Source organism: Moschus berezovskii, chromosome 3 (genome assembly GCF_049115385.1).
Source record: "Moschus berezovskii isolate FMDL1 chromosome 3, NW_MosBer_1.0, whole genome shotgun sequence".
NCBI lineage: Eukaryota > Metazoa > Chordata > Mammalia > Artiodactyla > Moschidae > Moschus > Moschus berezovskii.
The window spans coordinates 129,112,957-129,139,127 of record NC_142462.1 but is presented as its reverse complement, the minus strand read 5'-3'; the positions used below and the strand labels follow the sequence as shown (position 1 = coordinate 129,139,127).

At 51.0% G+C, this 26,171-nt stretch overlaps 1 protein-coding gene across 2 annotated transcripts in view; it reads right to left on the bottom strand.

Annotated features, from left to right (window-relative positions):
- Positions 1–22,593, bottom strand: part of DYNC2I1 (dynein 2 intermediate chain 1) — a 48,141-nt gene extending 25,548 nt beyond the window's left edge. The window contains exons 1-12 of one of the 2 annotated variants that reach the window (XM_055421666.2): positions 22,393–22,593; positions 19,786–19,839; positions 18,631–19,021; positions 16,609–16,700; positions 14,843–15,133; positions 10,732–10,787; positions 9,182–9,236; positions 4,661–4,726; positions 3,834–3,911; positions 2,856–3,078; positions 1,702–1,804; positions 665–794 (exon numbers count right to left, since the gene is read on the bottom strand). In XM_055421666.2, the coding sequence (XP_055277641.2) occupies positions 665–794; positions 1,702–1,804; positions 2,856–3,078; positions 3,834–3,911; positions 4,661–4,726; positions 9,182–9,236; positions 10,732–10,787; positions 14,843–15,133; positions 16,609–16,700; positions 18,631–19,021; positions 19,786–19,839; positions 22,393–22,407 (1,554 nt within the window). In that variant the 5' untranslated portion in view covers positions 22,408–22,593. The remainder of the gene's footprint in view (positions 1–664; positions 795–1,701; positions 1,805–2,855; positions 3,079–3,833; positions 3,912–4,660; positions 4,727–9,181; positions 9,237–10,731; positions 10,788–14,842; positions 15,134–16,608; positions 16,701–18,630; positions 19,022–19,785; positions 19,840–22,392) is intronic. The other variant, XM_055421667.2, reaches the window with a different exon arrangement.
- Positions 22,594–26,171: the final 3,578 nt, after the last annotated feature.

The window sequence follows — 26,171 nt, the reverse complement described above, 5'->3', positions numbered from 1 at the left end:
ACCGAGTTCACCTGGAGGACAGGCCGTGGACACAGAAAGACAGGCAGACAGATAAGGGACATGGTGCGGACAGCATAGGCCAGATAACGGAGAAAGCCAGGCAGATGACCAAGGGGCCTGCAAGGACGTACAGGGGGAGGTAAAGGGGCTCCAGGGATGGGTGGGGGAGCCTGGTCAGGTGAGGGGGGTCCATGGACAGGTGGGGGGAGACTGGTCAGGTTGGGGGAATCCAGGGGCGGGTGGGGGGACCCAAGGGCATTTACCAGAGAGCCTGGCCAGGGCCGCATTTTCCCAAGTAAGGGCACGTGGAATGGAACAGGCAGGAGGGACCCTGAGGCAAGTCCAGAACCTTGGAGCTCAGGGGGAGGTGGGCAGGGGGGCACTCCAGCCCAAATCTTGGAGCCTCTGCACCTGGGGTCACACGCCAAACGCTGCAGTCCCATGGGGACAGGAGCAGGTGACCCCAGGTGACACCCGGTGACTTTCAGTAAAGCCTCCCTTCCCAGGCTGTCCTCAGAGCCCGCGAGTGAGCCGCGTCCACGGCCAGGCGCCCCCAGAGCCCAGGCTGCAGCTGATGAGAGTGTCCTGGCCCCCCCACTCTGATGTTGGGGCCGCACGCGCCACGCCTCACTGGACGGGTCCCTGGCAGGCGTGTTGCGCTAACCTGCTTGGTGTTCTTCTTCCCGAAGTTCCGGATGTACATGTCATACTCATTCACGGGCGGGAGGTCGAGCAGGGAGAAGGTGAAGGAGAAGTCCATGTCGATGAGCCGCAGCAGCTTTGCGCTGCGCATCCTGGAGGGAAGAGCACAGATGTGAAAGGCGGGGGGCAGGCCAGGGCCCAGGGCAGTGGGCCGTCCACGCTCAGTCACCATGTAGGGGCCCCGTGGACAGCGAGGCTGCAGGGCTGACCCCCACCTCCCACTGCTGTCCCCCCGCCCGACTCCAGGGATGCATCCAGCAGGGCGAGCCCCTGCCAACCTCACCCTGGCTCCCTCTTCTGCAGAGGGCGGGTGCTCTCAGGGGAGGCTGCTTCCTGCCGGCACGGCTCCCTGGCTGACCAGACACTCTCCCTAAGTCCACTGCGTCCAGCCCAACCTGCTGGACTCCAACATCTATCCGCAGACTGTACTGGGCTTGGTACCGCAGATGTGGGCTGAGAGTCTGTCCTTCACTTTCATGAGCTTCTGGGTTCATGGCAGTCAAGCCCGGACTCTGACCCCACTGGCCCTGGCTCTTCACCCTCATCTCCACCCTCTCTGGCCTGCAGCCCACGGAGGGCGCTGACACAGGGGCTCAGCCTGGGACACGGGACAGCTGGCTGATGTGGGGCTCCCTTGCTGAGACGAGGGGTGCTGGCTGCGAGAGCGCAGCCCACACGGTGGGAGGCACGGGGCACCTGGCTGCTGTCTGCCTCGGTCCCGCCGCCCGCCTCCAGCCTCCAGAGCGCCTGTGACGCTGCCCAGCCATGAAGGCGGGGCTCCCGGGGTCCCCCAGAACTGACACAGATGCCGGGCCGAGCGCGCCTACAGCACTGCACACCTGCACCAGGAACATGGCCCAGGACACGGAGCACAGCACAAATGAAACCACGGGCCTGAACACCAACAGTGACAGCAAAACAAACGCTAATATTCACAGGTCCCTCGCAGGAAAGAACAGAAACTCCTAATTCCTTCTGCAATTTTCCCAGTACACCTACTTTTGTTTAATGGCCTGAGTCCGATTCTTTTGACGGTGTGAGGCTGTGGCAAAATCCACGAAAATTCCACACAGGGGGGGTTTGGAAGGGGAGCTGTTTGTATCTGCATATTAAAAAAAAAAGCTATTTTTGTGAAACTGAAATATTTCTTTCAAGCAAAAGAAAACAGGAGTAAACCAATTAGACTCATATAAACCAATTATGTTCACTCAGCTAATGACAAATGTCTTCTGTGTGCACTTAGGAACCACTTCTGTTCATTTCATCTAAAACCTGCAACAAAGCAAAATTTCCTACATCTGTGCCAATCACACTACTTCCAGAAATACTTAAAAACACATGTAAGCCCGCCAGTCCTCCACTCTGACCCCCTCCCCTGCCCACTCCAAAACCCATCTTCTCGGGTGAGGGAGTTGAGGTGTGAACACACTGAGCAGCTGGAAAACAGAGGCTGGTGTGTGCTGGACAAGCCCTCACTGCGGCAGGAGACAGGAGACGGCGGACACCGGCGGGGGTTCGGCGGCTCACAGGGGGCAGGCTGGTCGGCCCGCTGACGGGCCACAGACCACAGAAGCCCCCACAGTACAGACCGCTCCACCCGCTCCCTGCGCGGGGTCCACCTCCGGGGCCTCGGCCACAGGGAGCGCTGTGCTTGGCGTGCAGACGGACCCGCGTATTTCTCTATGCACTTATTCTCACTCTGTCTTCCCGCTCCCCTTGGACGTGTGTTTGGACTCAGGCAGAGAGTGCCCTGTCCTGCCCCTGCAGCCTCAGAGGCCGCGGGAAGGTGCTGACTGGCCACCTGTTTCTCCGGCCTCGGCGCTCCGGCGCTCCGCCACTCGGGGCTGTCAGGAGCACTCACAGAGAGCGCTCTCCTGCCCTGCCTTCACACACCCAGGTGCCAAGAACTTTGGAGCAAAACACATTCCCAGTTTCATAGAGAAAGTCGCCACGGCTGCCCCACCACGGCCAGCCTCCTGCCGACGCCGTCACTTCCTTCCTCAAAAGAAACGCACCCGGGGCCTCGGACGCCGACTGAGCACACGGCATGGCCCCGCCGCAGCGCCCTCCCCAAGGAGGGCCTCAACACGCGCCCCGGGGCTCTGGGCCCACCGGGCGCGTCACGGGGGCAGGGGCTGGCAGTGCCCACGTACCCGGGCCCGGCCCCCCAGCGCGCTCCAGGCAGCCGTGCTTCTCGAGCAGCTTCGAGGACAGCTCGCCGACCCGCTGGTTCTCCGCGAGGATGGCCTTCTGGATCTCCTGGATCTCCCTCCTCCTGGCCGGAGGCAGCTCCTCCGCCGCCTCTCCCTCTTTGGCCTCGTCCACCCCGCAGTCGTCGTCGGCCGCGTCACAGACCTCAAAGTCGTCCTCATAGTCCTACATGCAGAGCACACACGCTCGCGGGCGGAGCGCGCACAGAGCAGTCACGCCCGCGGGGCACAGAGCAGTCAGCCCGCGGGCGGAGCGCATACAGAGCAGTCACGCCCGCGGAGGAGCGGGCACAGAGCAGTCACGCCCGCGGGCGGAGCACGCACAGAGCAGTCACGCCCGCGGGCGGAGTGCACAGAGCAGTCACGCCCGCGGAGGAGCGGGCACAGAGCAGTCAGCCCGCGGGCGGAGCACGCACAGAGCAGTCACGCTCGCGGGCAGAGCGCGCAGCCGGCAGGACGCACAGACGGGCCCCCAGGTGCTCAGGCGCCCTGCAGCTCACAGGTTTCTGTGCAAACTGCTGTGCTCGTTCCTCCGCGTCCGCACACACCCTACAGAACTGTGAGCTCTGAGAGCCCTGGGCGAACAATAAAGTGCAAACGTACCTGTGCCGAGAATGGGAGCGTGAGCACACGGAGACCTGTGTACCCATGTGTACTTCATGTAGACACACACACATGCACACACATAATGCACACACGTATGCACACACATGTTTGACTGCAGTGCACTATCAACAGGCTAAACTGAAAAATTTAATTACACCATACTGGTCAGCAATGATAGATGTAGGGCAAACTTTTTATAGGTGCCAGATCTAAATCAAAGAGAAACGGAGTCCTGACAGCAATAAGAGACGAAAAAGTTAAGTTTCTCATTTTAGAACAAACTATCCTTAAGATGAGAAAAACTTAAATACCTACTTCAAAATCATCTTCAAAACTGGCTGTATACTCATCCGTTCCAGGATTTTCTAAATCAAGGTCTTCCTTTTCAATTTCCTACAGGCAGAAATCAAACATATAATTAAAATATTCAATCTCAGGTTGATTCTTGTAAATAGCTGGAAAATACATGTTTTCTGAGATTCATTTCAGGTCGTTAATTTAGAAATTCAAATATTTATAAAATTAACATAACCTAATCGCAACTCTTAAAGAAATACCCTGACTTATAGGTATGACCAGAAAGAGAAAACAGTTAGCAATCATATTCTTTCTGAGAAAACTCTAAATTCTGATGGCCAAAGAAAAAAGTGGGTCTCTGGTTACTGAACAAATAAACCAGAGACCCAGCACCACAGGCTCACCAGGTGCCCACAAGGCATTGCTCGGCAAACACGCCACGAGCCCCCCAGCCGCCCGGGGTGCCTGCCAGGGAGGAAGGAGACAGGAGAGTGTCCCTGGCCTGCCGGCCCGAGCTCAGGGCCCCGCTCCGCCCGGGTTTGGAAAGAACGCCCCAGCGCAGCCACCAGCGGCTCCTGCAGGAGCTGGTTGCTCCTCCACCACTGGCTCGGCGTTTACTTCTGCAAACTTGCTGCTCCCTGGACCGTTCCTCACAGACAACACCCGGATTGTGTCTTTGTGAGGCCTCTGTTCCCTTTCTTGCATTCTCCCCAAAGCTACTGACTTTCAAGGCAGAGAAACGGCGAGAAGGCTGGGGCGAGTCCAGCCCGAGCCCCTGGGAGCGCACACAGCGTCCGCGGGGCCGAGGCGGACCGTGAGTGCAGACGGACGCGTCCTCTCCTCACCGTGGCCTCTTCGCTCCCCTGCCTCCGCTCCAGTTTCCACATCGAGGGGCCCTCCTCACGGCGGTGCTGCGGACAGAGCACAGCGGGTCAGCCAGAGGGCCGAGGGCAGGCCCAGGGCCCACCCTCCTCCCGCGGGGGCCAGGGGCCGGCGCGGAGGGGCACCGGCCGAGCAGGGAACTAAGCCTCCCCGGGCCTCAGTGACCTCCTCCGAGAAATGCAGACTGTGAACCTTCCTCCAGCTGCCGCTGAGGCGGGGGCACCTGGCTGTCCCAGGCCCCAGCAGGCACGGCTCAGACGCCACCGCCAACAACCATGTGATGCAAGGCGTGGGGACAGCATGGTGCCCCCAGGAGGAAGGGCACAGCTTTCCAGCCGGAAACTTCATCTGGCATAGTGCGGGCTCTCCAGGTAAGTGCTGGGCAGCTACACCAAGGTAACTCAGGGCTGAGGCTATAAAACACGTGGCCAGTCATAAGTCAAACAGGCTGCCAGCTATTTTCAAGATCACTTCTGGGCTCTCTCAGGGGGAAAACACCTCTCGTATTTTGCTCCATCGGTGAAAAAAGAACGTAAAATGTCTAATTTTGTACATTGGCTACATGTTGAAAGACTATTTCAGAAATGTTGGATTATATGTTATTAAAATTAATTTTATGTTTCTTTTTTAGGTAACCACCAAAAAAATTAAAATTACAAATGTGGCTCACATTATAATTCTAGTGAACAATGCTAACCCTTATCAAAAAAATTGAGAGACAGAAAGAAAATATTAAAAACTGTATATTTTCATTCAGTAATTCCAGTTCAGGAAACTTACTCATGAGAAGTAGGAGGGAGATCTGAATCATTACAGCTAGAGGGGTTTCCACAGAGTCAGGACAAACAGCACATGTTGCAGGTGTGAGCAAGACAGAAAAAACGCATCGACCCCCGCCCCCAACACAGACATCTAAACAGCACAGTGAAAGATTATACAGAAAAAAGACTACGTGGGAAGAATCACCTATAAGGCTCACTTTTTACTAAGATATGGCTATACTTGGACAAGGAGGAATCCAACCATTGCCCAGACTGAACAAAACATCCTCACATCAACCAACATAGCCACACGACCTGACTTATCAGAAAATACTGTGCTTCTATGTGTGTGCATGGAATAAAGACCCATAAAAACGTGGCACCAGATGCTAAAGACACGTCACTCATAGTCCAGTGTTTCAGATAACTATCAGAGAAAGAAAAAGATTATTCTTCCCAGGAAACAAAAGAAAGTAGGTTAAACCATTAGGCCATTTAGTTATGACCTAAATCGAATCCTTTGTAATTATACAGAGGAGGTGACAAATAGATTCAAGAGACTAGATCTGGTAAACAGAGAGCCTGAAGAACTATGGACAGAAATTCATAACATGGTACAGGAGGTGTGACCAAAACCATCCCAAAGAAAAATAAATGCAAGAAGGCAAAGTGGTTGTCTGAGGAGGCCTTACAAATAGCTGAGAAAAGAAGAGAAGCGAAAGGCAAAGGAGAACCAGAAAGATATTCCCAACTGAATGCACAGCTCCCGAGAACAGTGAGGAGAGATAAGAAAGCCTTCTCAGTGATCAGTGCAAAGAAATAGAGGAAAACAATAGAATGGGAAAGACTAGAGATCTCTTTAAGAAAATTGGAGATACCAAGGGAACATTTCATGCAAAAACAGGCAAAACAAAGGACAAAAACGATATGGACCTAACAGAACCAGAAGATATTAAGAAGAGGTGGCAAGACTACACAGAAGATCTATACAAAAAAAGCTCTTCATGCCCCAGATAATCACGATGGTGTGATCACTCACCTAGAGCCAGACATCCTGGAATGCAAAGTCAAGTGGGCCTTAGGAAGCATCACTATGAACAAAGCTAGTGGAAATGATGGAATTCCAGTTGAGCTATTTCAAATCCTGAAAGATGATGTTGTGAAAGTGCTGCACTCAACATGCCAACAAATTTGGAAAACTCAGCAGTGGCCACAGGACTGGAAAAGGTCAGTTTTCATTTCAATCCCAAAGAAAGGCAATGCCAAAGAATGTTCAAATTACTGTACAATTGCACTCATTTCACATGCCAGCAAGATTATGCTCAAAATCCTTCAAGCTAGGCTTCAGCAGTATGTGAACCAAGAATTTCCAGATGTACAAGCTGGATTTAGAAAAGGCAGAGGAACCAGAGATCAAATTGCCAACATATGCTGGATCATAGAAAAAGTAAGGGAATTCAAAAAAAAATCTACTTTTGCTTCATTGGCTACACTAAAGCCTGTGTGTGGATCACAACAAACTGTGGAAAATTCTTAATGAGATGGCAATGCCAGATCACATTACCTGCCTCTTGAGAAACCTCTACGCAGGACAAAAAGCAGCACTTAGAACTGGACATGGAACTGGTTCCAAATTGAGAAAGGAGTACGTCAAGGCTGTATATTGTTACCCGACTTATTTAACTTACATGCAGTGTACATCAGGTGAAATGCAGGGCTGCATGAAGCACAAGCTGAAATCAAGATTGCTAGAAGAAATATCAACAACCTCAGATATGAAGATGATACCACTTTAATGGCAGAAAGTGAAGAGGAACTAAAGAGCCTCTTGATAAGGTGAAAGAGGAGAGTGAAAAAGTTGGCTTAAAACTCAACATTCAACACATGAAGATCAGGGCATCCGGTCCCATTACTTCATGGCAAATGGAAGGGGAAACGTGGAAAAAGTGTGAGATTCCATTTTCTTGGGTGCTGAGATCACTGCAGACAGTGACTGCAGCCACAAAATTAAAAGGCGCTTGCTCCTTGGAAGAACAGCCGTGGCAAACCTGGACAGTGTATTAAAAAGCCCAGATATCACTGTGCTGACAAAGGTCTGTCTAGGCAAAGCTATGGTTTTCCCAGTGGTCATGTATGGAAGTGAGAGTTGGACTGTGAAGAAAGCTGAGCACCGAAGAATTGATGCTTTTGAACTGTGGTGTTGGAGAAGACTCTTGAGAGTTCCTTGGATAGCAAGGAGATCCAACCAGTCCATCCCAAAGGAAATACACCCTGACTATTCATTGGAAGGACTGGTGCTGAAGCTGAAGCTCCAATAATTTGGCCACCTGATGCAAAGAGCCAACTCACTGGAAAAGACCCTGACGCTGGGAAAGATTGAAGGTGGGAGGAGAAGGGGACGACAAAGGATGAGATGGTTGGATGGCATCACTGACTCAACTGACATGAGTTTAAGCAAGCTCTGGGAGCTGGTGATGGACAGGGAGGCCTGGCGTGCTGCAGTGCACGGGGTCACAAAGAGTCAGACACGACCTAGCGACTGAACAACAGCAGCAACAGAAGCCGAAATCTGCCGCATCACCGATAACAGGACGAAAGCCTAGGAGGTGCACGGTAATGATTCTACCACCACAGTGTACAATTCTGGAGACACTAAATAATCACCGTGAGGGCTCTTCTGATGGTAACTATGAGGATGGCATGGAACATGAAGACCAGGTTGTGGTGTCTGAGTGACACCACATCACTGACGCGTGCTTCTTGCGTGTACACATGCATGCACAGCCCAGAACGTGAAAGAACTATTACACCTCATGACTTGCATGTGCTTCCCATGTACTCACACACACACATGCGCACACACTGAATCCAGAATACGAAGTCACTGTGAAAGGAGTGCAGCCATGAGGGCGCCAGTGTTAATAATGAACGCCTGATAGAATTTTCCAGTGAGGTCACCCAAGCCTGCACTGCTTTGTGGAAAGATTTTCAACACTAACGCAACTTTTTTTACCAACTTGGTCACTCAGGTAAAGAATCTGCCTGCAATGCAGGAGATCCGAGTTCGATCCCTGGGTTGGGAAGATCTCCGGGAGAAGGAAATGACTACCCACTCCAGGATTCTTGCCTGGAGAATTCTATGAACTGGGGAGCCTCGTGGGCTATAGTCCATGGGGTTGCAAAGAGTAGGACACAACTAGTGACAGTATATATATATATACACCCTCAGACTTTCTGTTTCTTCTCGAGGCAATGTCACTAACGTCGATCTTCCAGGAATTTCCCTTTCATCTAAATCGTCTAATCTGTTAGCGTGAAACGCTGTCATTCTGTTCGTGAAAATGGGAGCTAAAGTCCCAGTCTCTACTGAATTTTTTGTTTCTCCCTCTAATTCTGTCTGCCTCTACTTCTTGTATTCTGGGGATCTTTTCTGAGCAGCATGTTCATTTACACTCGTCATGTCTTCCTTGCAAGCGACCTATCTTATTCCTGTGATGTGTTCTCGGGCCTCTGGTCCAGCCACCCAAGCTCCGGTACAACTGTTGTTTGGTGGCCACCTTGTCTACCTTTTCACTTTAATCCATTTGAGTCTTTTAATGTCAAATGTATCTCTTATGTGCCTCGTGGAATCACCACTTAAGTAAACCATGTGAAAAAAGGCCTGCCAGGCTCTGCTCTCAGAGTCGTAGGACCGCACCACAGAATCCCCCGGAAGGGTCTCACCTTCCTTCTTGAGTCTCCATCCTTCCCGTCAATCCTCACTAAGTTCTCCGCATGCCTAGAAAGCAAGTGTGATCAAAATCAAATTAATTTTAAACAAAGACTTGAAAATTAAAGCATTTTCATCTCGGTGAAAGCTGCTGTCAGCATTTGATATGATTAAGAATGGCTGTATGTTGGCATATCTGCAAAGCACACTTTAGAACTATTATTAGAACTTTATTAGAACTAAGGTTTTTTTAAAACTATTTTTTAAACTACAGTTTAAACCTTTTTAAACTATTTTTACTGTCTTAGCAGTAGTACAGGATAGGAAATACCTTCAGCAGAGAGAAGAAACTATGTACTTTAACAAACTTGTGTTTATGTATAATTCTATATCCTTTAAGAGTTCTAGAAAATTCCTACAGTTTTATTAGAGAATCCATCCCAAATGTTTTAGGTTTAATATTTCCAAAAGATTTACCCTGAACTATGTTCTATTTTTATAGGACATATTTTATATGTTTACTTTGGACCCTAAAATTAAGGTTTTCAAAATTACAACCTGATTCTCAATATTTGGAACTTAACATTCATACCAGTTCAACACAGTGTATGTTAAAAATCATACAGAACTAAGCAAAAGCTTCACCACATTTCTAGCAGATCTGCAATACAAAATCTAGTAATCTGCGCCCCAGGCTTAAGTATAACTTGTGCAAACTTGTAAGATTTAGGGCAAGGTGTTTAACCTGAATCTCCCTAATCTGTGAAAAAGAATCACCAAATATCACTGCTGTAAAGAATAAATTATAATCTGGAACTCACATACAAAATGAGGATTTACAGGCAAACTATAACCTTAATCTCCATAAAACCCACAAAATTGGCCTCATCTGGGCTTTACCAGTAAAGACAGGCTCTGAAAGGCCAGCCACTCCCAGGAAGGGTGGACGCAGCGGTGGGGCAGTGCCCACGCCTTGTGAGACCTGCAAACACGGGGCAGCAGGTCTGCTGGGCACAGGGCCAGTCACCCCCAAGAAGAGGCGGATGCAGCGGTGGGCAGTGCCCACGCCGTGCCTGACCTGCAAACACGGGGCAGTGGGTCTGCTGGGCACAGGGCCAGCCACCCCCCAGGAAGGGTGGACACAGCGGTGGGCAGTGCCCACGCCATGCCTGACCTGCAAACAAGGGGCAGCGGGTCTGCTGGGCACGTCTGGGCTCAGCATCCAGGGGTCGTGAACCAGAAGCCCAGAGTCACCTGCAGGTGCCCTCCCCCGCAGAGTGGAGACTCCGGAGACCGGTGCCCAGGAAGGGCTGACGTCCTGAGGCCACACCAGGAAGTGTGTAAAAGGCCCAGAAGGACTCATAAGCCATAATAAGCTCCCAGCTCCTGGAGGACCCCAAAGACACAACTTGGAGGGTTCGTGTCTGGAGAACCTGAAGTCTAGCTGTAGTGTATTCTCATCTCCTGGCCATAATCAGGCCCAGGAGGAAAAGTCCATTTTGACGCATTCTGGGAGAACTGAGCTATAAACACAGCAATCGGCCGAAGGACACATTTCACTCACTGGCTGCCCGTGCCGTCTCTCCGCAGACTTGTACCGTGATGTCTGTGCTCCCCATCCTGTCAGAAAATCCCACACCCATTAATGAGTACAGCATAACGAATTCACCACAATTAGCAGGCTCTGAAAAGGAAGTCATGAGCTCAAAATCTAACAACTGCATCTATGCTACAGGCACCTCTTAAAATGACTGTTTTTACCACCTGTCTTAGTAAATAAGGTGCTTGATGTAAGGGAGATGAATAAGGTACACTAAAAGGTGGTTATCCATCTCAGTAATATCACCTAAGTAAAAGAAACTTATACTTATCAGTTCTACATAATTTTCAGAAAATCTGACTAGATCCTTATACTGTTTAAAATGATAAAATTTTCAAACATATGGAATATGGCTGTTTCACAAATCTGCACACCTATGGAAAAAATGTAAATGCTCTTCTCTCAAATTAAGTGAATTTTTAAAAACAGAATGTAAATCAACACATGAAGGCAGGCTGTTTAAAGGACAGCCATCCGTTGAGTGGGCACTGCCCAGAAGCACGCAGGAAAGGAGGGGCATTAGGCTGTTCCTTGAGGAGGGCCTGGGCCAGAGGGGCCGCGCCTCCAGACAGAGGGGCTCCAGACCTGGGGGGCTGGGGCTGACAGGGAGGTGGGGTAGAGAGCCAGAAAAAACACAGAGCGGAAGGGAGCTTGGCGTGGAGGGCAATACACAGCAAGTAGCAAATGCCTAATAAAAGTTACCATTATTCAGACACGGTCTCTGACCAATAAATTCTACTGACCTGCATGTCCAATATTAGGTCACTTGTAAACAAATAAGGTTATGACCATGACAGAATACCAGGCAGCTAGTTAGTGTCACACTGTTAAAAAAGCAATTCCCAGAATAACAGAAAAGCATAATTCCAATCCTGCATTTTCAGAAGGCTCATTTAAGCTCATCATGCAGAACCAGGACTGCAAGCAAACACACCCTGTCGCTGCCGCTTAGTTGCCCAGTCATGGCTGACTCTTTGCGGCCCCTGGCACTGTATCCCGCCCCGCTCCTCAGTCCATGGGATTTTCCAGACAAGAGTGCTGGGGTGGGCTGCCGTTAACGCATTAGCTCCACGTCTAGGATCACAGTAACTGTTGTTTCCTTCTTGTCCTCTTCCTAATTTAAAAATCTTTCCAAAATCAATTAGAAAAAAGCATAATTAACATGTTTAACAGGAAGAACAGCCTGGCATCAGTCTATAAAACAGACTGAACAGAAGAAACAAAGGGAATCAGCAGTGCTGGGCAGGAGAACATTACCATCCAACGGCTACCTAGGCATAAAGAATTCTCAGGGAGATCAGTCCTGAATGTTCACTGGAAGAGCTGATGCTGAAGCTGAAACTCCAATACTCTGGCCACCTGATGCAAAGAGCTGACTCACTGGAAAAGACCCTGATGCTGGGAAAGATTGACGGTAGGAGGAGAAGGGGACGACAGAGGATGAGATGGTTGGATGGTATCACCGACTCAATGGACATGAGTTTAAGTAAGCTTTGGGAGTTGGTGATGGAAAGGCCTAGCGTGCTGCAGTCCGTGGGGTCCCAAAGAGTCAGACACGACTCAGCGACTGAACTGAACTGAACTGACAGAAACTCAAAAAACCTCGAACAGCCAGAGCAATCTTGAGAAAAAAGAATGGAGCTGGAGGAATCAACCTGTCTGACTTCAGGCTATACTACAAAGCTAGTATAGTCACCAAGACAGTATGGTACTGGCACAGAGACAGACGTATAGATCAATAGAACAAAATAGAGAGCCCAGAGATAAATCCATGCACCGATGGACACCTTACCTTTGACAAAGGGGGTAAAAATATACAACGGAGAAAAGACAATCTCTTTAACAAGTGGTGCTGAGAAGTCTGAACAACCACTTTCAAAAGAATGAAACTAGAACAATCCTTAACACCACACACAAAAATAAACTCAAAATGGATTAAAGATCTAAATGTAAGACCAGAAACTATAAAACTATTACAAGAAAACATAGGCAGAACACTCTCTGACATAAATCACAGGAAAATCCTCTATGACCCACTTCCCAGAGTAATGGAAATAAAAACAAAAATAAACAAATGGGACCTAACTAAACTTAAAAGCTGTTGCACACCAAAGGAAACTATAATCAAGGTGAAAAGGCAGCCTTCAGAATGGGAGAAAATAATAGCAAATGAAGCAACTGACAAAGAATTAATCTCAAAAATATACAAGCAGCTCATTTAGCTCAATACCAGAAAAATAAACGACCCAATCAAAAAGTGGGTCAAAGAACTAAACAGACATTTCTCCAAAGAAGACATATAAATAGCTAACAAACACAGGACAAGATGCTCAATATCACTCATTATCAGAGAAATGCAAATCACAAGCACAAGGTACCATCTCACACCAGTCAGAATGACTGTCATCAAAAAATCTACAAACAATAAATGCTGGAGAGGGTGTGGAGAAAAGGGAACCCTCTTACACTGTTGGTGGGAATGCAAACTAGTACAGCCACTATGGAGAACAGTGTGGAGATTGCTTAAAAAACTGGAAATAGAACTGCCATACAACCCAGCAATCCCACTCCTGGGCATACACACCAAGGAAATCAGAATTGAAAGACCCCAATGTTCATCGCAGCACTGTTTACAATAGCCAGGACATGGAAGCAACCTAGATGCTCATCAGCAGGCGAATGGATAAGAAAGGTGTGGTACATATACACAATGGAATATTACTCAGCTATTAAAAAGAATGCATTTAAATCAGTTCTGATGAGGTGAATGAAACTGGAGCCTATTATACAGAGTGAAGTTAAGTCAGAAAGAAAAACACCAATACAGTTTACTAACACATATATATGGAATTTAAAACGATGGTAACAATGACCCTATATGCAAAACAGCAAAAGAGACACAGATGTAAAGAACAAACTTTTGGACTCTGTGGGAGAAGGCGAGGGTGGGATGATTTGAGAGAATATCATTGAAACATGTATATTACCATATGTGAAATAGATCACCAGTCCAGGTTCAATGCATGAGACAGGGTGCTCAGGGCTGGTGCACTGGGATGACCCAGAGGGATGGGATGGGGAGGGTGGAGGGAGGGGGGTTCAAGATGGGGGACATGTGTACACCCATGGCTGATTCATGTCAGTGTATGGCAAAAACCACCACAATATTGTAAAGGAATTAGCCTCCAATTAAAATAAACAATTTAAAATACATTAAAAAAATCAGCTTCCTTTTTAATGTTAAATTTCAAAATGTTATGATAAATTTATGAATATATAGTAAAAGTTCATTGCACTTCATTCACATTTGTTGGGAGATCAGCCATGTGCGTACACTGGTCATGTGATGCTGCCCTTACTCCTGGCTAAAGCGAGGTCACCGTTTGGGAAGCCGCCTCTCCCTGTTGGAGCTGGTCCTAGCAGCTGAGGGGCGGGGCAGGGCAGGGCGGGGCGGGGCGGGGCGGGGGCGGGGGTGGGGGCGGGGCAGGGTGGGGGCGGGGCGGAGCAGGATGGGGGAGGGACAGGAGGTGGGGTGGGGCAGGGCGGGATGCGGGGGCGGGGCAGGATGGGGCGGGGCGGGGCCTGGTGGGGCGGAGCGGGATGTGGGGTGGGGCGGGGCCTGGCGGGGCCGAGCAGGATGGGGGCGGGGCGGGATGCAGGGGCGGGGCAGGGTGGGGGCGGGGACGGGCATGGCGGGGCGGGGGCGGAGCGGGATGTGGGGCGGGGCGGGGTGGGGGCGGAGCAGGATGGGGGCGGGGCGGGGCGGGGCAGGATGCGGGGCGGGGCGGAGCAGGATGGGGGCGGGATGCAGGGCGGGGCAGAGCAGGATGGGGGCGGGGCGGGGCGGAGCAGGATGGGGGTGGGGCGGGGCGGGGCGGGATGCGGGGCAGGGCGGGGCGGAGCAGGATGGGGGCGGGATGCGGGGCGGGGGCGGGGCCGGGCCTGGCGGGGCGGGGCGGGATGCGTGGCGGGGCGGGGCGGAGCAGGATGGGGGCGGGGCGGGGCGGGGCGGCATGCGGGGCAGGGCAGGGCGGGGCGGAGCAGGATGTGGGCGGGATGCGGGGCGGGGCGGTACCTTCGCCTCCCTCCTCCTGTGCTCCTCCCTGCGAGAGCGCTCCTTCCTCTCCGCGTGGCCGCGCGGCCTCTCCTCGCCGGCCGGGAAGCCCTCCTTACGGCGCCTCTCTTTATGTCTGTCTTCCCCTTCCCTGTCGGAGAGCGAGCTGCCTTTTTCCTTGGAATCCTTCTCCCTCCTGTCCCTCGTGCTGCCCTTCTCCCGGTCTGGCTCCTTCTTCCCGTGTCGCCTCTCGCCCTGCTCCTTGTACAGCCAGTACTTGAGGGGGTTGTCCTTGCTGTCGCCATACCGCAGCTGTGGGTGAACCGGTGGCAGACAGGTGAGCGTGTGCGCGGCAGGCGCGTGCTCACGCCCCGCGGAGGCACCGGCCCAGGCGCGGCCACGCTCCCGGGCGCCCGTGACAGCCGGGGCAGGACGCGGCAGGGACGGCCCGCCAGCAGCGCACGCAGGCAGCCTGGCCCTCTGGGGCCGTCGCCCCCGTTCCTCCGCGGGGCGAACGCTCCTGACCCAGCTGCCGTCCCCTCCCCGCTCCCCGTGTCCCGAGCCCGCCGGGCCCCCCGACGGCACCGTGTCAGGCGTCCGGGGGGACACCCGCGTCCGGGGGCAGCACACGGCGTCTGTCCTCCCGGCACGGGTCTGCCCCCACCCGCAGGGAAACCGCTCCTCACCCCTGGGTCCCGCAAGCCCCCAGCGGTGCCCGGTGGGCCCCGGGGGCGGGCACCACAAGGCAGTGAGCAGCTGCAAACTAACACAGCGGGTCGTGAGTGTTACCACGACGTCTTAACAGAACCCAAACCGCACCATCCTTTCCCTTCACTCACGGCCGCCTCCATCTCTGCACCTTGTGGGTCCACCTCCGCCACCCCTCCGGGTACAATCCCACTGCCCCCACCCAGTCTGCTCACAGCACTGACATATATGACTGTCACACAGTTCATCTTCACAGCACCCTTATTCCCCGCACCAGACCAGTAGGCAGACATGCACAGGTAGTAACAAGTAAAAGGGCAGTAGACCCTTTCACAGAATGTCTTTTGCACCTGAGTCCAATAAGCAAACATTACAAACTAGGTTAATGCAGGCGCTGCTTAGGACGGGAGAGATCACACTCGGATGACGGGAACAGCTACGCTCAGTGTGAAGTGAACAGGCGAGACAACACAGTGTGATCGAGCAAGTCCACTTCCAGAAATTGACCATTAGGAAATAATTATGAATAAACGCAAAAAGTCTACACCTCGGATGTCCTCATAATAAAAAATTTTAGAATCAAAGTAAACAGCCAAGGAAGCAGATGTGTCAAGAAAACTGTGATGGGTCGATATCCCTGAATAAACTATTATGCAGCCATTAAAATACTACAGACAGGTGTGATAGCTTAGAAAAAATGCTCAAAATGTATTCAGTTTAAGCAGCTATAAAACAGCAGAAATCCAACTTAAAATGAAGTTTCCGTGTACATATCCAAACACATACATATATATGAATATATGGACATAAACCTACAGGACATTTCATCAATAATTATCTCTAGGTGGGCACCGACCTTTTAGTTTCTTCCTCTTATTTATTTGCATTTTGTAAATTTTCCAGAATAGCCAATGTTGACTCTTGGAATTGGAGAAACACACTTGCCTAAAGGATCTCAGTGCCTGAGAAGAGTCTCGAGTCTTGGACTCTGTTTTACGCTCTTCACCAGAAAAGCTCCCAGAGTGCCTCGTGGGTGTCCTGGGCCCTGCAGCTGGGGCCCGGGGCCACTCCCTGCATACCTTTCTCTCTCGGTACCTTCTCTCCCGATCCTCATCTCCTCGTTCAGAGTCTTCATCTCTCTGCTCCCTCTCTTCAATTCTTGCTTTACTTCCTACCAAAATAAAACAAATTTTTAACATGCCCAAATTTTAACGTCCTGCAGCAGTCTCCACAGTACACATCACACAGTATCACATATGTAAACATGTTCATTAAGACACATTCTCCAATCTCAAGAATGGAAAGTTCTAGAATCTAAACTTATAATGGAATAAAGAAGGAGGAAACCTGGAAAGTGTGTCAGAGAAGCCCCAGATGGGCACTAGCCCAAACACAGGCCTTCCGAGTTCTGGTTGCTGGCAGAGACTCAGGGAAGCAAAGTCCAGTCCAGTTGGGCAGGCATTCCCTCCCCATGCTCAGCCACGGGGAAAAGCCAGCTCAGACAAACTGGGGGACTGCCCCCTCCTGCTTCCAGGCCCCCTGGAGCCCCGCCACTGAGGGCACACGAGTGCAGGAGGCCCTGTGATGCAGGGGGCAAGGACGGCCCACTCCACTGGCCCTGGGCGGAGGCTCCACCTCGTGATTTCTCCCTGCCATGGGGACCCAATACAACCACCTCAATCACCGGTGACGCCAGCAGCCCCATCCAGGAGCTAAAAACCAGACTTTCACTTTTGAATCTGCACAATACTTATTAGGCTTAAAACTACAAAAACCCACGTTTGTAAAGGTGAGGACAAAACTCAACATACAGAGATCACTGAAAACAAATTTCATTCACCACAAAAGTACTCACCAAACCTGACCACTTTCTAAAAGTCTTGGGCAAACGAGATCAGGGGCTTCCCTGGCGGCTCAGATGGGAAAGAATCTGCCTGCAACGTAGGAGACCTGGATTTGACTCCTGGGTTGGGAAGATCCACTAGAGTAGGGAATGGCAACCCACTGGACTATTCTTGCCTGGAGAACTCCGTGGACAGGGGAGCCTGGCAGGCCACAGTCCATGGGGTCACAAAGAGTCAGACACGACTGAGCGACTAGGCACGCACATAAGAGATCAAAACACACAGTGGGGTCCCCTGGTGGGGGCGACAGGAGTGCAGAGAAGGGTTAGGCTCTGAGAGAAAGAGTGGTGGTCAGGGTGGTTCCCAGGGTTTGTGATGGAAGGAAGGAAGGGAGGGTCTGGGGACCCAGGGGAGAGACGCAGGAGACAAGGGAAAGGGCAAGAAAGTGACCAGGGGAGGAGGAAAGCCGGTCAGAGTCAGGCTGCACAGACTCCTGAACAGCCAGAGCAGCTCTGCACTGAGAAAACAAGACCAGGCAGCAACCAGAACGGCCGGAAAACAAAAGAGACTTCATTACTAAAAACAAACGAAGAACATCAAAATGGTAATCCTGAAAAGAGGCAATGGACGGGAAGGGAGTCACTGTTAAACTTGAGTAGAGATAGCCCACTTAACCTCACCCTTCCCGAACCTCGGGTCCTGGGGCCCAAGGCCCTACATAGGGCAACAGATGCCACTAGACTGTGAACTGAGGTCCTGCTTCCATCACGATCACAGCCTGAGGATGCTGGCGCCACGATACGCTCTTCTAACAAATTCCTTTTTAGTTTATGTTGGCTAGTTTGAATTTTTATAGGAAGAAGATACCATTTGTATAATAAAAAACAATGAAGATACTTAATTCCATTTGGGAAGAAAAAAGTACTTACCTCTACCTTTAGGATCTCTAGGAATTTGAATAAATATTTAAATATGGCTGAAATAAACCTGATACTTTTGAGAAATTCTTTTTATCAAAGAGCATGATTTTTTTATTTAAAACAGAGGCTGTGAATTATGGAGGAATAAATCTAAAGTATATTTCAATAGTGAAACTCCAGCCGATAATTAAGCTACTGTTTCTGCTCACTAACTATAACCAAACGAACACTGCATAGTGCACACAGGCGCACCGCAGGGGCCCTGGCCTCACAGTCAGCCTTTATAAAAGCCACAGAGGAAGCCCAGGGGCGGGGACGCCTCCGTGGAGACACAGACCTGCCCGCCGGCGCTCCGGCCGGTCGCGGTCGCGGTCGCGGTCCCGGGCCAGCAGGTTGTGATGCGCGGCCGCCTGCCTCAGCTCCTCGCGGCGCGCCCGGAGCTCCTGGTCCCTCTCGCGCGCCTTGCCCCGGCCGTGCGGCTTCTCCGCGTCCGGCTCCCGGCGCCGCTCCTTGCGCCGCTCCCGATGCCCGTCCTGCTCCCCGGCCCCGCGGCGGTGCTCCCGGGCGGCGCAGCCGTCCCGCTCGGCGGCCCGCTCTCTGCGCTTGGCCTCGCGCTCGGGGTCCCTGGGTCGGGGCTCCTTGCCGTCCGCCAGGTCCGCTTCCGACGGCCGCAGCGCTTTCCGGTCTCGGGGCTGCTTCTCCTCCTTGGGGCCGGAGGGCTGAGCCGCCTGCACGAGGCAAGGGGAGCGGGCGTCTGCACCCCGGGTCACACCCACAGAAGGGCCCTAGGCAGCACTGGCTTGAACGGTCGTCGGTCCCCGCAGGCCGGGCCTGCAGTCAGCTCGGCAGCCCCGTGACCAGCCAGGTGCTCACCTCCAGGGACATCCGAGGGTGCCAGCCAGTCAAACCTGAAGGGCCCCGAGAATCCGAAAGAAAGGAAGGGAGCTTGAGGCTGTGCCCGAAAGCCTCAGGACACTGGCCACCGGGGTCCCCCTCAGAGAACAAGGACCATCACCACAAACTCTCAGGAGGTGTTTTGTGTGTGTGCCCTCGAAGCATGGCATGCGGGATCTTAGTTCCCTGACCAGCAATGGAACACATGCCCCCTTCAATGGAAGCGTGGAGTCTTAACCCTGGACCACCGGGAAAGTCCCTTCTCAGGTCTTGATTGCAACCCTTCAGCTCCCCACATATAGGCACACGGACCACACACACACACACACACACACACACAAGGCCCGAGTTATGAACCCCAACGGGAACCCCACTGGTGGGATGCTGGTCTGAAATGAGCCAGAAACCGCAGCCAGGGCGGTTCCTGAGCAACTAACCATGTGGCTTTATCTCTGGGTCAAAACGCCTCTGAAATGAGCCACATGTAAGCAAAGCTGTGCAGAGCTGAGAACCAGGTAACAAGATCCAAGATTACCATCCAGAGTCCACACAGACCCAAACTCAAAATTTTTTTCCCCAAGTCTTTAAAATATACTACCCAAAGGTGTTTTCGGAGGTCATCTGCCTTCCAAGTATCATCTTTGGTTCTTCTCTAAAAAGAAAAGTATAGAGTTAGAATTTAATTTTAGAGTTTAAAACATCTAATTTTTTATGCTCCAGTGAGCTGCTTTTTCATTAGACCATTTTAGTCAATGGCAATCCTTGATATGCCAGAAATTATTGTCTATAAGAATAAAAGGTATCATAAACAGATTTTTTTTAAGTTACCCATAAACGATCACAGGCTACCCTATATTCCACCTGCTCCGAGGCTCGCGCCCAGTGCAGACACCCAGCCCCAACTCCCCAGGTAGGCACACAGTGGACCCCTCAGTGGGAGGTTTGCCGGGCAGATGCCTCTTCAGGTGCTGACAGCAATTCCACAACACAGGGCCCCAGCTGCATGCCCTGGGTGATGATAGAAACCAGTCAAGGATGGTTTCCTATAGAGAACAAGATAAACCTATCCTGACTACGTCATTTGCCTTTGAGAAACTCTGCCTTAAGAGCATAAATACAGGAAGATCTGGTGTGTTTCGAATTTAAAGCAAACGGAGCGCATAAAAAAAAACAAAAACATATGCATGGACCAACCACCAAAAATCATCCTGGTGATGGTAGTGCTGTGATTCATGGGGTCACGGAGAGTCGGACACGACTGAGCGACTGAACTGAACTGAACTGATGTGCAAATGAAGAAAGCAGGGGGAAAATTCACAACAGCTCATAACACTCTCAGGAGAAATAAATAAAATGCAACAAGGTCAAGAATCTGTCAAAGTACAAGCAGAAAGGGTATCATTCTCTGCTCTCAGTGGAACACGTACTCTTTTCTGATAAATTGGTCGATTTAACAAAAGGAGTGCACAGTAAGACATGGTGAGGATGGTGAGCAACAGTTAGCTTCACTACAGCTTGCTGCTGCTGAACTTTAACACAGTTTCTCTCAAGTTAACTGCTCTCTAGAGAGGTTTAATACATGATCTTTTCCAAACAAACGGCCCAAAGCCAACAGAGAGTGTGTGCTGCTGGTGGATCAGGAAGTGGAGTCCAAGACCTCTACCCACGGGAGGCATCTGCAGGAATGTGATCCAATGTGGAAAACCCACTGGATCAGGGCTCTTAATGGTTGTAATTACATTGCTTATGCCAATAAAATTAAAAAAAAAAAAGAACAAGGCAACAGATCAACAGAGATCCCAGGATTTTCTAGCTGCCTCTTACATTTTCACCAACAAAAACCTGGCTTCAGGCCTTACTTCATCCTGAAGCTTTTCTTCCTTTCCTTTTTAAATTTCTCATTTAAATTCTTTAAACTGTAAAATGACACAGAGCTCCTCATGCCCATCACAACCCCAGGAGTCACCCTACGTATGCTTGGCCACTGTACTTCAGACCAGGAGCCCCTGCCTCCTGCCCTCTGCTCCGCCAGGGTCCCATCCTGTGAGGCAGATAAAGGCAAATAAATTAAAACTGAGGCTCCAAGTAGGGAGGCAGTGTTTTCCCCCTTGAGAGGAATAAACCGCAGCCTGAAGACAAAGGAAAACTCCAGAAGAGATGCCTGAACAGCAGAACCTCCAACCTCCTTATGCAAGTGTAACTTATACAAGCAAACCCATCCTGCTTACATATATGTAAGTATATATACATGCCCACATCGCTCTTTGAGCAGCAAGGCGCACTACCTCCCTTAGTCCAAGCACACAACTTAGCTCTGCGGTGAACTCTGTGTGAACTCGGCTTATATAATCACGATATGACAAGTGATGACAAACGGACAGTACAATGGAGTGACCCCAGTTCAGGCAAACAACAGGGGTGACCACGGAGGATCCGGTCTCAGACATTACCCCACAGCACTGAGAAATTGAACGGTCTCTGAACAGCACCACACCCAAGATCACCACCAGCATTTAGCAGCTGCAAGGACCCCATGCAAGCCCTGATCTCCTCCCAGCTCCAGTGATAATTCTTGACAAACAACTCAAGCAGCTAAATGTAACATTGTAAATTCTTGCCTTTATAAACCTCCCCTACTTTGCAATCGGGGAACACAGTTCAAGAGCTGAATCTGTGTCTCCCAAGCTGCGGTTGTAACATACGCCAAATAAACACCTTTTAACCTCAATCAAGTCTCCTTTTCTATAATTTTGGTTAACACAACTTTTAAAACTTCCTATAAACAAATCAGAGAAAACAAGTTATATAATAACTTATGAAAATGTAAAGAACCGGTGCAGAAGATGACAGAAGTCAGGAAGTTGATGCTCTAACTCCTTATCGATATTACTAACGTTATAAAAGTGAATGACAGAAGACAAAAAAAAAGGGAGGGAAATGCGTGCAAAGTAACTCCTCATCTTTCACGGGAATCCACAGACAAGCAGAACGAGACAGCTCAGTTACTAAGTTAGTTAGTTACTAGCACTGTAACGTTTAGAACCTCATCCAGCCCTACTCGTACTGCCCCGATGTATCCGTTGGGAAGTAAGACACGTCGGTAGGTTTCCTAGGGTCCCACAGCGCGGCCCCGGGGCGCCTCCCGCCCCCGAGGAGGGGGCGACCTCGGCGAGCACTGGCTTGCCCGCGTGGCGTCCGCACCCACCTTCCCGGGCTCCATCACCGCGCGCAGGGCCCGGAGGCCGCGTTGCCCTCCCGCCGCGGGCCAGGCCTGGGAAGAGATGCTCGGGCTCCCGCACCCCCAGCCGGCGTCCCGCCTCCTAGCAACCTGCAGGCGGGGCAGCCGAGCACCGAGCGACCGCCGGCCAAGCGTGCCCTTCGGCCGCCCCCAGCGCGCCTGCGCTTCTCCTCCTCTTAGTAACTGGTAGGCTGCGCCGCGGAGCGGCCTCTCCTAACGCGCTTGCGCCGCCCTACCTCCTAGCAACCGACAGCCTGGGCAGGAGAGCACCGAGCGACCGCCGGCCCGGCGTGCCCCGCGGCCGCCCCAGCGCGCCTGCGCCCTCCTGTCTCCTAGCAACCGACCTGCAGGCCCGCGAAGCCCTGAGCGACTGCTGGGCCGGGGTTCCCGCGGGGCCCGAGGAGGGGAAAGGGGTGCGGAGCGGGGCTGAGCGCGGCCGGAGTTCGGCCCGGCGGCTCTCTGGGCGGGGACGCAGCCGGGCAGAACGGGAGCTTGCAGGGAAACGGGCAAGCGCGCCTTCTGAAGCGGAGCGGAAGCCAGCCTCGGGCCGGGCGGGCGGCGGGCGCGCTCTCCTTCCGCGGAGGCGCGCGCTGCTCGAGTTCCTCTGCACGTGGTCGCCGTTCACTCCGGGCGGGATTGGTGGGAATCACAAAGCGTCTGAAAGACAACTTTTACACAAAACGGGAGACAAGGGGACGCGACATTAAGGCACGGGTCTGCATCGCACGTTTATAATAATATTCTATCACAGCTATTTTAAGGTTAACATAAAAGCCAACCGTAAGCATGCAAGACTAGAGAGGGATGGGTCCTACTCCCGTGGTGCACATTGTAACTGACGTTTAGCTCTGATTCTGCGAAGTGTTTCGCATCAGTTTAGCCTGCAAGTGTTACTTAGAAAAGATTTCACTTACCGGTAGAGAGAGGGAGGACTCAAATCTTGTGCTCACGGAAGGAGCGCATCCGTGAGCGTGTTATTCGGGGGTCTGTACTTTTGATGTCTTTTTCCCTTTTCATACTGTTCGTGGGGTTCTCAGGACAAGAATACTGGAGTGGTTTGCCATTCCCTCCTCCGGTGGACCAGGTTTTGTGTTGTCAGAACTTTTTACTATGACTCATCCATCTTGGGTGGCCTTGCACAGCATGGCTTATAACTTTGTTGAATTGTCTAAGCCCCTTCCCCAGGACAAGGCTGTGATCCATGAAGGGACAATAAAGAAGGCTGAACACCAAATAATTGGTGTTTTTGAACTGTGGTGTTGGAGAAGACTGTTGAGAGTCCCTTGGGCTGCAGGGAGATCCAACCAGTCAATCTTAAAGAAATCAACCCTGAATACATTGGAAGGACTGATGCTAAAGATCCAGTACTTTGCCCACCTGATGGGAAGAGCCAACTCATTGGAAAAGACCCTGATTCTAGGAAAGAGTGAAGGCAAAAGAAGAGTGTGGCAGAGGATGAGACGGTTGGATGGCATCACCGACTCCATGGACTTGAATTTGAGCAAACAGAGTGAAGGACAGGGAGGCCTGGTGTGCCGCAGTTGTGGGATCACAAAGAGTTGGATGTGTCTTAGCAACTGAACAACTTTTGATGTCATGGTTTTGCTGTAGATATGCAATTTTGCAGACGTTGTGTTTTTGAGTCACATACTGTTATGGTTTATGGATCTACTTCCCTCCAGATATAAAAGCCATTTTCTTGGCTCCTTGCCTCAGAGGAGTTAGGATCAGACCCAGTGGGCCTTTTGTATTTCATTGTTCTGTGGTTTTGAACTTTCTAGTACTACCTTTTTCATTTCCACTACAGCATTTAGGAAGAAGCAAACAGGAAACAAGAATAGGAAAGGTGATTTCCGTGATAGCTGTGATTTACTTAGGGACTGCTCCAAAGGAGGCACCAAACTGAACATTTCCCCTTGGTAATTCATTTAATTCTGCTAGTGGTTCCTGTGAGACAGGCATGTTACTATTTTTCAGAGGATGAGCCTGAGGGCAAGAAAGATTAATTTAGTTGCCGGAGCTCAAAGCTAGGCTGGTGGATGATCTGACAGCAAAGTTAATTCTCTTAACCACTGGGTTAAGAGACTGACTGGGTCAGTCTTTATCAGCTGAGGAAACAGCAGATACTGGAAAGCCTTCAGCCTTGAGGAGAAGGCGGTCAGCTACAGTGTTAGATGAAGTCATGGACACACCCACTGCATGAATGACCTGGGCCTGGCCCTGGGACTCCTCTCTCCCCTCCTGAGAGTAATCATACGCGCCTGTCAAGATCATTGTGTCTTAACTCTATTCCTCATCTTTTCCCTCTGCAGCCCCGACCAATCCGTCGACCATTGCAGCCAGCAATCCAACAGGGGACGCACTTCAGCTCCCTGCTTCTGACTCCATCTGGCTGTCACCCACTTGCACTCTTTGTCACCAAGCAGACTGACTTAGGTTCCCCAGATGCACCATATTCACAGGTCTTTGCGAGTGTGATCTCCCCTCTCTCACCGTCCTCACCATATGTGCCAAATAAAGGTCCACAGAGGAAGTTAACAGTTTTTCCCTCCTTGGACCTCTTAAAAGAATTACTTTCTAAGCAGTTCATTTGCGTGTCGCCTTTTATCCTGTGATAGTTCTTCCATCACTTCATTCACTAGACGACGCTCTAGTTCATCCGATGATGTGGGATCTCAGAATGCTGAGGACCGATAAATAAAACACTGCCGGGAGACGTCCCTGGCTGTCCAGAGGCTAAGACTCTGCACTTCCAATGCAGGGGGCCTGGGTTCCATCAGGGAACTAGATCCCACATGTAACAACAAGATCAAAGATCCTGCACACCACAATTAAGACCTGGCAAGCCAAATAAATGTTTCTTAAAAAATGCTGCCTGGACCTCCAGTTGCTCATAATTGCAAACAGTAATTAAACAACATGAAAATGTAACAGCTACTCATAAAAATGCAGTGACTGAGGAGGTGACAAAGTCTGCCTGGAGGAAAGGAGTGAGTTTGGGAAGGGCCTCCTTTCAGGTGAACCCTGAAGCACAAACAACCTACAGGCAGAGGCCCACAGAGAACATCTTAGGCAAAAACAAACGTGGGTGCAAGTGCAAAGGAAGGGAGGGAAGGGTTTGGAGGGTTTAGGGAATATAATAACTTACCTATAGCAGAGCTGTCCAGTAGAAACATAGTATGAGCCACAGAGTCAACTTATCTAGTAGCCACATTTTACAAAGTGAAAAACATGAAATCAAATATAATAAATTATAGTGTTTAACCAAGTATATACCAAATGTTATCAATTTGTCAGAAAATATATTTAAAATATTGAGTTGTTTTACACTTTTTTTATACTGTCCTTGAAATCCAGTGTGTTTTTTATACTGACAGCACACCTCGGTTCAGACTGGCCCCGTTTCCTGGGCTCACAGCCCCAGGTGGCCAGTGGCTTCCGCCCGAGCAGTGCAGGTCTGCAGCAGAGGGTGTGTGAGTGGGGGCAGGCGACATGCCATGGGTGGATGGCAGGAGATGAGACTTGGTGGGGGGCGGGGGCAGTTTGTCCAGGGCCTCGGAACGTTTGATGTAAAGACTGAAAGGATTAGATTAGGCAGTGATCAGTCCTTAACATGGGAAGAGAAAGCTGCAGTTGAAGACTGGGCCAGTGAAGAACTCCTGACGCCCAGAGACCAGGTGGTGGCTTGGCGGCCTTCTCTGCTGGACTTGCCGTTTCACCTCTGCTTCCCCCAGCAGCCTCTGCTC